Source organism: Scomber scombrus, chromosome 20 (genome assembly GCF_963691925.1).
Source record: "Scomber scombrus chromosome 20, fScoSco1.1, whole genome shotgun sequence".
NCBI classification, from domain to species: Eukaryota; Metazoa; Chordata; class Actinopteri; order Scombriformes; family Scombridae; genus Scomber; species Scomber scombrus.
The window spans coordinates 12,776,869-12,791,860 of record NC_084989.1 but is presented as its reverse complement, the minus strand read 5'-3'; the positions used below and the strand labels follow the sequence as shown (position 1 = coordinate 12,791,860).

At 42.2% G+C, this 14,992-nt stretch overlaps 1 protein-coding gene across 1 annotated transcript; it reads left to right on the top strand.

The window, feature by feature from the left end:
- rdh10a (retinol dehydrogenase 10a) lies at positions 1-11,738 on the top strand. The gene is given in 7 exon segments (XM_062441802.1): positions 1-956; positions 959-1,072; positions 1,520-1,755; positions 7,881-7,979; positions 9,087-9,232; positions 9,869-10,000; positions 10,140-11,738. Coding segments are annotated over 7 exon segments (1,020 nt in total). The 5' UTR covers positions 1-787; the 3' UTR covers positions 10,264-11,738.
- The last annotated feature ends 3,254 nt before the right edge of the window (positions 11,739-14,992 follow it).

Genomic DNA, 14,992 nt, shown 5'->3' with positions numbered 1-14,992 from the left:
TTAAATCCCAATCACAAACTTAAACCAACATAAGGATTAAGACTAGATCACTTATGAATGAAATAAAAACAAATAGGATATTTATTTAGTCAGACAGTCTTGTTTGTATAAGTGGTTGTGTAACTAGAATTTTCTCATAACAAATAGCCTAGCTTTTTTCCCCCTTTTTCTTTCTTTAAAAAAAAGAAGATATTAAAAGCTCAAACAGAGAGAAGCAGTGGCTTTTAAAGAACAGGACAGCCGGATCTCTGATCTCCTTCTGGGATATTGAATTGGAAACAAATCGCAGCAGATTAGTGTTAAGTAAAATATTTGCGGTTACATCACCGCTGAGTGCACTGTATGGACCACGGCGCTTCATCCTGACAGGCGCTCAAGTCTCAGTCCTATTGGGTCCAGCATTGATGGGTGGACTGAATAAATAGCGAGTGAGATGCGGTTGAGGATGAGATGAGTGGAGGAGCAGCAGAGGAAGTAGGAGGCACACAGTTCATAGTAGCTGCTCGTAACTCACTGTAACTGTGCGCTGTAGTAGCAACTGGATCTGACTGACTGACTGAGCCGCAGCTTTTACTCTCCTTTAACTCACAAGTTGTGGTGCAGCTTTCTCTCTATTTTTCCACACTTTGGTGTATGAGCGTTGACCAGGTTTCCTGACTGAACTGTGATCCAAGTTTGTCGGCGTCACCTTTCCTACTCGTTGCAAACAGGTTGCAAAGAGAAGAGGAGAAACCTTCCCTGCGCTTCTGCCACCGTTCAATTGAATTGAATTGAAACCTCGGTCAAGATGATGATCATTATTGCGGAGTTCTTCGTGGTCATTTTGAAAGTGCTCTGGGCTTTTGTCACAGCCGGGGCTAAGTGGGTTGTGCGGCCCAAGGAGAAGAGCGTGGCGGGACAGGTGTGCGTGATCACCGGGGCTGGAAGTGGTCTTGGGCGTCTCTTCGCCAAGGAGTTCGCCGGAGACGAGCGATACTGGTGCTATGGGACATAAACAGCCAAAGCAACGAGGAGACAGCAGAGATGGTGCGGCAAATATACCATGAACTCGACACTCCCATAGCCAAAGACGGTAAGCCAGTTTTCTTTGCTGCAATAAGGATGTCAATGAGTTTATATTTTACGCATGGTCAGCAAAAAGCTTCTGGCAAATCGTTTCATTGTATCTAAAGGATACAAGCTACTATAAAGTATGATCATAAACAGTGTTAACAATGAATGCACTGAAATCTGCACACAATTAAATATTCTTAAATATAAGCAGTCTGACTTTGGAATACTTGTTCACCTTGTAATTTCCAAATTTGTCTGAAAGGGGAACTCTGTATTTAAAACTTACTCAAAACCACTCCTGAATGATTCAAACTGTTGAGACCAAAAAACAGATGACCATTATTTTTTTTAAATAAAGTAATATAGTTTCATTTAGTAATCATATTTATATTATATAATATTGGAAAACTTAAACACTCAATTTGTTTAACTTGATGCCCTTTTCTTTTCTTTTTCATCCCTTTAGGACCTGTTGGAGGTGTTGAGGAAGTCCCTCCTTTCCAGCCACAGGTCTACACCTATGTGTGTGATGTGGGAAAGCGGGAGAGTGTGTATTCTACAGCTGAGAAGGTGCGTCGAGAGGTGGGAAATGTGGACATACTGATCAACAATGCTGGTGTCGTCTCTGGCCATCACCTTCTGGAGTGCCCTGATGAGCTGATCGAGCGCACCATGGTGGTCAACTGCCATGCACACTTCTGGGTGAGTTGAGGCACAGGCAGTCAAGGATGCCATCATGGCTGAAAAGAGTAGAGCTGCATGCGGACAGTGTTAGGACTTCAAGTGTGATGGTATCATTCCCACATTACATCTGTCTCAGTTTCCATGAGCACAATGTTATCAAATGTGTTTACTGTGATGCCAGGTTCACAGGAATGTTTCCATTCTGACATGCACGCCTATTCATAATCTTATTCTACTGTGTGCCAAATTCAAGAATCAGAGGTTTGTGTAAGTGCGTGTGCCTGCCTGCCTCCCGTGCTTGTGTCAAGAATGAGAAAGTACGACCATCATTTCTTGCATCTTCAGATTTCAACTTCGTTAGTTTCTTTCTGCCAGAGAAAAGTCACGGGTTTGGTTTTTCATGTCTTGCCTTCACTGCTCTTTGGCAGCCCCAGTCAGTGAGGGTCTTTATGTTATGTCAGCCCTTCCTTCTTCTCTGCTTTGCCGCACAGATCTGCACAAATCTGACTTGCGTGATGGAAGCAGGGGGTTCTGTACGTGGGTTGGATCTGTCTCAGATCAGCTCGCCACATTTTGTTGGCAGGCAGCGTTTTGTTGTGTATTAGATTTTACTCTGGCTCTGTTTCTCAGGCCTGTGAGTGTGAATGCTTATCTGAAAGTAATAGGTGGACCTGATGGAGGGAATATGTTGCATTAGATAAGTACACGCTGCAGTGTTAAATGGGCCAGGTGCTATCTTTTTTTTTTTTTTTTTTTTTTTTTGCATGTGTGTGTTTTTGGGGTGTGGAAAGACACTCTTTGCAGCCTGCCACAGCAATTAGAAATCCATTGAGAAGAGCAGTCTTACTGATGATGGTAGAGTGTTTTGCATTTGAACCTTTTTATCCTATCACCACTAAAGCAGTAATGGGAATTGATGGCACAGCTTGTTTACAGCCACCTGTGTAGGACAATTGCAGTGATTGTGCACAAATTGGTTTATAGGCTGGCTCTGGAGTAAATTGCAAGTATTTGAAATTAGTCCTTTGCCCAGTGGCATGACTTTGAATTGACCATTTCATTTGTGATGGTTTTTGTCACAATATATTAAGCAATGTGTCTAGTGAAGCAGGCGATGTTCATTTTGAGACTTTGGCCGCAGGCTGTTCTTTTTTCCGGAGATCTGCATTCTCAGTGATACCATGAAACCACAGTGATTTGAAGCTCCCTAATTGAGCATGAAAATCTCTTGTGTTGTCAGTCAGACAGGTTGTGTATTTCTTCCTTAATGGATGCTCCATTCAACTATTCATGTGCCTCTCTGCTGGCTATCTCCACGTTCTTTTACATCCAAGATTTGGAGTCAAGATCCACTGGTTGGGTGGCATATTGCAGATTCTTAATAGAGGTCTGTTTGTGTTCTCCCATATTCTGTGGAGAGCGTGGTTTCTTTAGGGGTGGGGGGCCAGATGAAAGAAGTACTTAATGAATGGCGACAGCCAGAATGGAGGATGTGGTTCATTAAAGACACAAGCTAGATGAATAGAGCTTAGACTAACAGGGACCTGTCCACTTTCCTCTCTTACACAAACATGATACAGTTGCTCATTGCATGCAGGTGGAACATTACACAAACCTTTGATCTTTTTTTTTCACTTTTGAACAACAGGTTTTTAAAATGACTTATTTGTGATTTATGACTCAACAAACACACTCACATTAGGGTGTAGGTAAGGAGTTTTTTCTTTCTGATGACTGGAATCAGAGATGAACTTGAAAAGCCATTCAGCTCATGTCATTTTAATTCACAGAAGCAGAGATTTTGCCTGCTCCGCCATTGTCATTTCATTGAATGCGTCAGCAGTTGACATAAATAGCCAGAGTACATTCTTCCTGCAGTATGTTCATCACACTCAGCTTGTCCAGCGTCATTATTTTGCCATGTATCTATTGTGGTCCCACAATTCCTTTTGCAACCCCCAAAACTTGGTCACTATTAATCCCAACTCTTTATTGACATTTCCCAGTACCCAGTTTCTCCAGAGCAACATAAAAGCAGGTTCATAGCTGCCTCTACATTTAAATGCACCACTGAGTAAAAGAAATGAGAAAAGCAAAGGCAAGAGTCCAGAATACAGAAGAGATTTTTATTTTTATGTGTAAATTCTCATTTGTTGGACTGTGTTGTGGGAATAAGGCAGGGATTGAGACATGAGCAGGAAACTGATGGTAATCGTAGTGTGTGTGTGTGGGTGTCTGCCAGACCAACCCAACTCAGACCCCACACTACTATCCTCCTTCCACAGGCCCCTCAGACTCCTCCCAACCTGATTTGGAGGCAGTGGGTGCAGCTGCATGGGAGTCATGGAGGCCAGCTCTGTTCATCCGGCTCTGCCACACACACAGACACACACATGTACAAACAGCTATGATTCAGTCTCTTGTTCCCTTTTAGGTTTTTTATGAGGCAGGGGGTCATCACATTCAATTTGTCTGATGATGCTTTGATTAGTCCAGCTGGCCATTTGTGATGTTTGAGCCAGTTTTTAGTCATGCCGGAAATGGAGACTGTGCACATATTCCGCCCAGTGTCACCAGAGTTACTGTGTTTAGTGGACTGACATGAAAGGAAATCATCTTCAGCATCTTGAGCTGGTTATACAGCAGGTGGTTTAAGAACAATAAGCAGTAATTCATCCTCGCGCGGAAATCCTACCGCTCTTGTGCACTTGAAAGTGAGGATGCTCGTGAGTGACATGGCGGGAAAAGAGCAGAGGAAAGAAAAGAGGAAGGAAGGAAGGCAGTGCCGTCCCTTCCACAGGCGAGGCAAGAGGGTAATGGTAAGCTGCTGCTGACCCACTTTATCTGACAATTGGTTTCTTGTCTGTGGATCAGCTTGACAAGATGCCAGGCGACAGGAGCCAAGTTCCGCAGGCCGCATTCCTGCTGTAGTCAGAGAAAGGAGGCAGCCAGGCAGAAGGGTCCTACTTGACTGGTTTTATATGGGCCCCTCCTCAAGCTTGGTGCACCTGTACCCTCAGTGGAGCCAGCCATGACTACTCCTGTGTTGGGTCTCATCTTAAGCGCATACCTGTTCAAGTCTCCAGGGATGGTATTAAGCCAAGCTCAAGAAAAATCGCTTATTAGAAAATTTAACATTTAAGACCAAAAATCTTTTTTTTCTTCTTTTGATCTACTGTGTGTCCAATAACACTGATCTACTATTTCCACATAGATACTTTTATAGCCGCATAACTGTAGGGCACAAAACCAATTTAATAAAACAGACTTGATCAAAATGAGAAACGTAAATCTAAAAATGTTGTCTTAAGAAACGACTTTTAATAATGACACCGACCACATCTGGTGTAATATCTTCAGATAAATATTCACATGTTCTAAGGGCCGAGGTCTGATTGCCAGAGAACCTCCATTTGTCATTAAAATTGGTCTAGCAGGTGACCAAATGTAAAACTAAGATCAATATGAATTATTGGTGACAATTTATGTTCAAGTCTGGGCCTCTTAGTGTATTGATGCCACTTCCTCCCTCTTCTATTGAATTAAATTGGATTTCTGTTGTCCAACCAGCAGAGGCTGATTGACTAGCATGGCCACCACACCATGACCAATATGTGTCCACTGTCCCTGGTGACTACTAAACCCAACCCACTCAAATTCCAGGATGTGTTGTAGAATCAGATGAGCTCTTTGTGGAGACTTGAGCTCCGGCGTTTTTCCTCTCTCTCTCTGCCTCATTCTCTCGTCCAGGGAGAAGTCAGCCCAATTAAATGGCCATCTGGTCCTACGCAAAGGCCAATATTTTGTTCATATTCCTGTTGGTCAGGCGCTAGCACTAATGCAGCCTGACACCCCAGCTGCAAGAAGCTTTGTGTGGCTTAAATGCTCCTGGGGGCACGCACCAATTAGGGGGTGCAGCGGGCAGGGCACCCCCACATAGGCCAAGGAGGCCCGGCTGTGTCAGCGGGTAATTTAGTGGAACAAGGGAGCGTTGAGACCCAATTACGGCAGCTCTGATGTAAGACACGAGCCCCTGGTTGCCTTCACACATTTTGTGTCTGAGAGGTCAGTGGGGGTCATACCCACATGCCAGAGCTGCCATGAGAAGCAGGACATAATGGGAGGGTGTGAGAGAGATGGAATGGTTGGTCACGTTTAGCCCCGTCCTCCAGCGTGAGGGAATCAACCTTTCCTCCATCAGCTGCAGTCATTTTCAGACCACTCAGCAAAATTGTCCAGTTGTATCTAAGTGTTGGCTTTAATCATAGAGTATTTGTGCCAGGTCAAGTCATTCCTTGCACTCTGAAAGTTGCTGTGGGAGTGGGAAACTTTGGCTCAAGTCAGGTATGGGCATATCTTAAGTTAATGCTTCATTTGCACGCAACTCCCTCCCTTATCCACCACCATTCTGGCTCATGGAGGCCTTCGTCAGTTTTTGCCCAAGCTCTCAAACTCCTTCTCGTTGAGCCCCATCATTTGATGAACTGAATATTGAAGCAACAAGTTTATTTCCTGGAAAAGTGCAGATGTTGGGTGCTGAGTCAGTTATACCTGGCTATAGAATTGACTCAAACAGTGAAGTCATCTTCCTTACAGCAGCCTTTTCTCAAACTGGATTTGATTTATTGCTTCCAGTTTTATTTACCTGGCCTAACAAGGACAAATATGTCCAAATGCTGATATAAAGTCTATCAGAGATTGCACTAGAAGTTAGTAGGTCTGATGCAGTTAATCTCTTGGTGCAGTTTTAATGAGACTTCTCCTCTCCTGCCAGTGGTTTCATGGCTGTACTACCTGGTACCATGCTCTCTCTGGCTCTGTGCTCCTCTCCAGCAAATGTTTACAAAGGAGGCTGAATCATTTCTCTGGCCAGGCTCACATACTGTACCAACCAATGAAACGGTTTCCTTTCATTTATATGACCTCATAATTATTGGAAACTAGGCATAAAAATGTCAAAAGTAATAAGAAATGCTCACCCCAATTCTCCAGGAACCAAAGTGAGGTTTTAAATGTCTTATTTTATCCGAACAACTGTCAAAACTTTTATATTCCAGCAAATGTTGGGTTTTAACTTGGTAGAATTACCATTGATGAACTTTCTGCCTACCTAATTATAATCAATTTATTGACTAATTATTTTGTCATCATTGGATGTCTGGTGTGTTTTTTTGTGACTTGCCTCAGTGTTTTGTTTGTAACCTCAGTGACCTTTTTTTTAAAAGAAAAAGGAGTAGGCTACATTCATTGTTCTTCACTATGGCAGCGCATATCTGACTTGAATAGATCTAGCATCGCTTCCAACAAAAGGCCTGCTGGTTGTTTGTAGACCTCCTAGTGGGAGAGTGATTGGTCAGTTCCTATCATTGCCTTCACATGTCACACCTGCTGATTGGCTCATGCTGTGTCCAGGGCAGCTCCAAAGTCAGCAGACGGGCAGAATAAGGAAAGGATCCATAGGTCAATCAGCTGTAACTGCTCACTCCCTCTCTGTCTCCTCCCCTCTGTTGCTCTTCTCACCACCTCACTAACTCCCATTGGATCAGCCATGGCACTCCGGTGAAACCCTTTAATCTCGATGCTCATCTCACAACCGATTGTTCGGCAGACTGGGCGCAAGGCTGTGTGGGTAGACGAGAGGCTGAATTGTATTGTTAGAAGTGTTGAGTGAACGGAGGCCTGTGATTGGTGTTGTCACCAACTCTTTAGAGCCGGGCCCAACGACGGGCACCAGATCTGTGTGGGAAAAGAACAGATTGTAAAGCAGCACACACACCACATACCTGCTCTGCTTATTCAGGGTATACCTGAAGATGAGAGAACCTTCATCCTCTTCCTTCCTCAACATCCAATTCACTTCTGCCACAAAGAAAAAACTCTGAACATAGCTTTTTTTATTTTTGTACATTCAAATGCTGCACCTCCAGTGCTCAGTCTGACTTTTTTGTTTTTGTGCCTGTTATGAATTCTCATTCAGACGCCTCTCTCTGCATCACCATGGAGAAGACGGAGAAACAGATAGAGGGGGAGCGAGAGGGAGGCAGAGAGGATCAAAGGGCTTTGGCACAGACAAACTGCACAAGTGAACTAACCTTCCTCCTTCTTTTTTCTTTGCCCTTCTGTCTCTTCTGTCCTTCCCCCAGACCACCAAGGCGTTTCTCCCCAAGATGCTGGAGCTGAATCATGGGCACATTGTGACGGTTGCCAGCTCCCTGGGTTTATTCAGCACAGCTGGAGTGGAGGTTAGTATCATACACAACAACACATACACATCCATCGTTCCCACCATCCAAAACCAGTGCTTTTCTCAAAATCCCTCACTGTGCCAGCTAGCACACTGAGCCGGGGGGAGGTTAGGCCCCCTTTCTCTAGTTGTCCCTCCACCCGTTAAATTAAGGGACACAGATGAGCATTGGGGAGCCTCTTATAGATTCCTCTATCTGCAGCAGTGGGGGTGTGGGGCCCCTATTGGGCTCTGGCCCCAGGGCCAGAATGAACTGACAGCTCCCCAAGGGACAGAGACATCTTCATCAATGCTTTGTGAACAACTTTGTGTTCACTCAGTATTCAGGTCACAGCAGCTTTGCATGGATAAGGTTTTGATTTTTCCTTCCTATAGTTTTTTTCTTTTTCTACCACAGTACAGATTCTTTGTTATTTTAATGCACATTAAAATATTTAGTGGGGTCATTTATCTCCATAACCACAGTGGGAGTAAATTGGTAGCCCTCCTAGAAGGTTTGTTTTAATATTTTAGAAAACATAGTTCTCATTTATCCCCTTGGCTGAGAATGGTGTCATTTTCAGATGTTCTATGGGGACTACTAGTCCATTTGACATTGTTTTTATAGCTGCACATTTGCTTTTGTTGTACAAGCATTCATCCATAATGATTAAGTCCCCCTTCAAAGGAGTGTAGTCAGTTTTTGTTAACCTATTATGCTTCCTGGAAATGCCTCCAATGTGATTTCAGCAGACGTGCACATTAATTTCAAGGAACCAAAGCCCTCGTCTGTCATGTGGGCACAGTCAAATCTCTTTATCCTCCCCATGTTCATCGACACGCATCTGTGTTTGCCCAAGCCTTTTTTTTCTCTAAAGATTATTTCCACGGCAAACCACATCAAAACCTTCCCGCCAAGCCAAGCAGTCTCCTGATGCACTGGGGAAGAATGCTAATGAAACTGTAGAACAGCGGACAGGCCTGCTCGGGTTTTTGTAGCTGTATCATTAACCGCAAGGAGAGACCTCTGTGCCCAAGGGGCATGTTTGATAATGTTCTCTGTGGTCCCTGGGTGCGGGCAGGAGCAGAGCTTTACAGGGCTAACCTGTTCTCTTTATTCCCTCAGGATTACTGCGCCAGTAAGTTTGGTGCCATCGGGTTCCATGAGTCACTGAGCCATGAGCTGAAGGCCTCAGAGAAGGAGGGCATCAACATGACTTTGGTGTGCCCTTACCTGGTCGACACAGGAATGTTCAAAGGCTGCAGAATAAGGTTAGCTTCTTTACACACTGCCCAATGTAATTGTGTTTGTGTGCGGTTCTTTTTTAAAAGGTTTCTTGCACCTGGGATGAGTTTCTCATCTCTAATTTTCACCATATAAAATTGCCTCACAAACACCATTTGATCTTCAAAGTAGCAGCTGATGGTTTATGCTGTGTTAGAGACAAAATAGTCACTTTTATGCCATTGGTCTGCTGTGTGTTTGAACAAAGAGAGCGACTTTCCCAGGAGAAAATCTTACCAACAGGTGCACCTGGGCTTACCCCCCCCCCCCCCCCCCCGGCCAATGTAATAGTCCTCACTTTGTTTGATGGTTACAGTCAGCAGGTGGCTTGTTTTTTTGTTTGCTGTGTCACTGTACCTAAAAGTGGAAGATGGCTCACAACAAGACCACAATGCAAAATTATCCTCTTTTTAAAGCCAGATCCAATATTTATAATTGAAATTAACCTTGAATAAATAAAAAGTAACTAGCTGAAAAATACTTTTTGCCACAGCTCTGAATTATTACAATCAAAGATAACTAGCATTGCTTACAGACTGCAAATGTTCATAACAATACATTTACTGAAAGTGGTTAAATTCCCTGACATAAGTAACAAACTGACATTTTTTCTGTCCATTTAGGAAGGAGATTGAGCCATTTCTGCCTCCCTTGAAGCCAGAGTTTTGTGTGAAACAGTCCATGAGGGCCATCCTCACTGACCAGCCCATGATCTGTACACCTCGCATCGTCTATATGGTCAACTTCATGAAAAGGTGAGTTGCCTCCTTCTTCCCAGTATAGATAATTTCTGTTTGTTTTTCCCTTCCCTCCCAACCCACATTGCTCCATCAGCTCTCTTTCAATTGAACATGAGGATCTTGTGTCACTAATCTTCTCGTCCTGTCTCCGCAGCATCCTACCCTTCGAGGCCATTGTGTGCATGTACCGGTTCCTAGGCGCAGACAAGTGCATGTACCCCTTCCTAGCTCAGAGAAAGGAGGCCATGAACAACAATGAGGCCAAGAATGGGATCTAGGGGGCGCTGTTGGCAACAGGAACAGGGGCACATAAACCTGCAAGCATGAGGAAACAACCACTGAGGATGAAAAACGGGGAACACGGAAGGAAAGAAGAAAAGACTGAATCTAGACTGGTGCACTTGCATTGAGCAAATGCAAAGGTTTACCATATTGTTCCTCTGGAACAAAGAAAGCTGTGTACTACACAAAGGATTTATTTGACTTTGTTTTGTCTTTTTTTAAGTTTGTTTAAAGAAACCAACATCTATATACTGTGTCACTAGTTTTGAAATCATACAGATAAGGTATCCAATAATTAACTATTTACGTAATGTAGTCACCAGCCTTATCTAGTGTTATTGTGGAAATATACAGTATGTTACTGTACAAACAGTAAAAATCTTTTTTTTTTCACTTTTTTTTGTAGACATGCACTGTAATTTTCAGATTTTTCTCCACACTGCCAATATTCTCTGTGTAGGAAGATTCAACACAGCAATTCAAAGTACCCAATGTCTCCCCACACAGAGGCTCTTTTTCAGTCAGTCAGGAAATCAGTTTGTAACGTACACAGTTCTGATTAAAGGCTTGTGCCAATTAAAATAAAGCAAGACAAATATTTCACACTTAAGTTTACCTAATTCAGTTAATATATTAAGTTAAAGACATGTAGCATATGTGTTAAAAATCAAGTCCATGCATTCCAAGTGGGACATTTAATGGCCAGATTGTGGCTGACTTAAATCGTCACAGGGGTTTCCAGTGTTAATGAGACTCCACAGTGTCCCTTTAATGGTCCTGTTTATTTCAGGTCTGTATTGACTGACCTCTCAAATTAAAGTGGACGCGGGAGTCAGTGTCCTGGGTTGAACTAGCATGTGTGACACATTCAGAATGTACTGGGAGAAACTGAGAGGAAATTTGTATTTTCTCTCATTTGTCTTTATTTTCAAGATCTGTGGTGTTTATATTGTAAATTTATCTGTTACCAATTTTATTTTGTTTAAAAAAAAAAAAAGAAAAATAATCCAACATAGGCTGTAAGTCCAGGCGCACGCTGGCCCAACACTGATAGTTGAGGGAAATGTATTAAAGACACTAGCTTTCCATGTTTTCTTTCCCAAAGTAACACTTTAACTCTCCTGTCCATTGTCCACCTTGTCCAGTTAAAGTGAAATGTAAATGTTTAAATGTAACTGTTGTGAATACCCCAGTATCCCAAAATGTCTGTCTCCACCATATTTGATGTATGAATATTTTATATACCTTTGGGACGACAAGAGTTTTTGAATTTCAACTACATTCCAATAGGCATCATTCCTTCAGTCACAGTGATGAGCCTAAATTCTCTACCTCTTAATTTTTGCCATTTTTTGACAGTATGACATAAGCCTCTTTTTTTTTTTTTTTTTTGTAATTTTCTGAAGACTGCTCCATAGCAGAGCAAATGTGGTTCCAATGTTTAGTGTCTCTACCTAACTTAAATTAATAAAGTGATTTAGATTATTAAATGGTGTGTTGTTATTACTTGGTAATTTCCAAACTGAAATGAAACAATTACTCTGACTCATCTGTGAGTGTATCCTGAGTATTTTGTCTCTGTATTTGCTATTCAGAATTCAATGAATCACCCCAGTGAGTGGCAGGAAAGAGGATCTTCTGCGGTGCTGATGATTTTCAGACTCAGTTTCCATTGTTGACCCGACACCCACCCAGCCTTTTTCTCCCCTAGACTTCTCTTTTGACTGGTATCAGTGTCACTGTCCTCCCACATTGTGCCACACTGTGAGTCAGTCAACCTTTAGATATGGGTGTTTTCTACAGAGGGCAAGAGCCATTTGCCTTTTGTAAGTAAATATACTGTAATTTCACCATCAGATGAGACATCTCAAAATATGTTATTCGGGGGAAAAGCAACAGTCACACTGTCCAATCACTAAAAAGGGAAGATGATGCAAAAAATATCATGTTTTGAATTACAGAAAGGTCAGCAGTGGATCACAATGATATTCATCTAATTCAACTTGATACAGAATGAAAAAAATTGAGTTGCCTAATGGTATCTAAACTACCCTTTAAAGGTGCCACCTGAGTTAAAACCCAGCTTTGACAGCTGTCTTCTTGCTGAGATGACTGGGAGCACAACAACCATCCTGACCTTTTACTTCCCCAATGGAAAACGAGGAAAAAGCAAAATTTCCTAATTGGTGTCAGCTGAGTATCACTTTAAGATGTCATGAGCTAGATTTGGACTCACATGCTCAAACTGTTGAGTTGTTTGTACATTGTGCAGGGCTGTGGTTGCTTTTTAGGTCACGTCCTTGGTATTTTTCAGAAAATTGGGGGATTTTTAGTAACCTAAGTGCACTTTGGACAACTGAAAGTTAGGCATGGCTGTTGTTGGGTATATATTGCAAATGTCAATTTTGAAAAAAATCTTTTCTGACACATTTCTGTGGGTTTTCTCAATCCATAGAGGAGCATGTAATCCTGGTGGTTTTTCTGCTTTGAATAATAATTTGTGTCCGATTTGTTCTTTCCACAAAAACGTTCAGTGACCTAGTTACTAATTCTTAAAATTACCCTTACTGTTTTTTTCATTGAATATTCAAATATTCCCATTTGTTAATGAGTATAGGACACTTTACTGAATAGTCTATTATCAGTGTTATGTGCACTGAAGTTTTAAATTTCCTCACACTTATGAAAGCTTCATAACGGACCACTATGGCTTTCAAACTAATTGTGATGTCATAAAATCATGCTCATACACAAGTCTTAAACTGAAATTATTTCTGCTGTCCAACTCTGAACATACATCATTGTGCACAGTGAAGCTGAATAATCCAAGTAACAAAGAAACAAAGTAACAAGAATCAAAACACATTTTTGAATGAGGTACTTTAAATTTTATTATTTTTGGGCTAAGAAAACAAAAACAATATAATAATGTGTATGTCTGCCAGAAATGTCTTCCTATTTGTGTGCAGATGACTCTTTAGGAAAACTACTGTTTTTAAATCAATTATTCACCGAATTTAAATTTAATAAATGGAACACGAAAAAGACAATGTTTTTAGTGTCTGGACAAAATGTTTTGCTGTAGAGAGGTCTGACCATATTTCCCCTGCAGAAAATGTTAGAAATAGGTCATGAGACCGAGCCTGAAGGCTTGAACTTTATATTCCTAAATCTGGGTCAGACTGACAGCCTTGTCTTTATAATGGCCCGTCTCAGCCCTGTCATCATAACCGCCTTTTCTCCACAGTCATTTACTGGCAGATCAATTCTAGACAAGTCATGAAAGTTGACTCAGCCTTGAGCCAAAATACAGATAAAGCAGAAAAAAACTTAATACATCTCAATAATCCTTCTTAGTCCTAGCTAGAGAGCTGAGCTTTCTAGAAGTGCCAGGTAGCCCTTGTTAATGCTGGTGAGGCTCAGACTGCTCAGAAAATGAATCCTGTAATGCAATTAACATGTTACTTTTGCCTGGAATGAACAAAAATACACAACACACACAACACAAAAATGTTTTGGTTATAACCTTAAAGCCGTTAAGTTCCAAAAAGCAGAGCAGATCAGCCTAGGAGCTAAAATGATCCTCCACACATCTATCAGTGTGATAGCAGACACTCATCTCTCCACAGAACGAATCGATTTCCTGGTCAGTGACAGAGAATACGCCCATTCTCCAGACGCTCTGATTGCTCACTTGCAAGTTCTTCTCGAACCTCCTTGGTGCATTACAGAGAAGCTCGGAGATGTCAGTGCTTCAGCCCACAGCACTCCTCTGCCGTGACTAATCGGGGCTGGATAAAGTTGCTCAGCAGCAGATTATCTCTAATATGAGGGAGAGCTGTACTGACAGTTTCGATCCCTCTGTGTACAGAAGCAATCAGCACCAGTGCAGCCACTTCCAGCTACTGTTAGTAGCCATCTTGCTCAAAAAGGCCCCATTGTGTGAAATAAGCCTTTATGTGGTCTGGTTAAGTACACATAAAAATGCTTTTGACTTATCCGAGACAGAAAACTATTAAGATTTTGGCTTGAATCGTTGCTTGGACATTCATCAATATCTATAGGATTCCTCTCGCTCTTTTTTATCCTCCTGTTAATACAGTTCTAATTTAGAGGACTTCAAGGGGGTCGATTGCACATAATTCAGACGGAAAAATCAATGACTCTAGCATTTGCTTTTGCATGGCGTGGAAAAGCTCCACAGCCCCATTGATTTTGTTCTATTTTGGGCAGTAAGGTTCACTTCCCATATTGGCTGGTCAGAGCAGAGCAATTCATCTTGGGCCTAACATGGCCTCAAGCTGGTCTGCCACTACCTGAACAAGCTTCTGGAATAGAGATCTGCTGCTAATGTGTGAGAACAGCCTTGGCGCTTCTCAATGGCTAGCAGATGTAGCTGCCAGCTGAGTCCATTAGTCAGTGAAGCTGAATTAGACTGCTGCCGTCCTGTTCTTTCATTCATCTTGCTAATGGGAGAGAGAAGAGTTGGTGTTGGTGATGCAGCAGTAGCCTGTGTGTTGGAGGACAGCACAGGTGGTGGAATCACACATAGAAAGTACATAAAGGTGTTGGAATGATGCAAAAAGAAGTATGCAACAGATAAACTGAACACAATCTATCCTTGTGCTACCAGTCCAGCTGAGAGTCATAAAGACCAAGTTAATGATTAAGTGTCTCTATTGGGAAGAAAAAAAAAACTAAGTGATGATGACTATTACAGCAAGA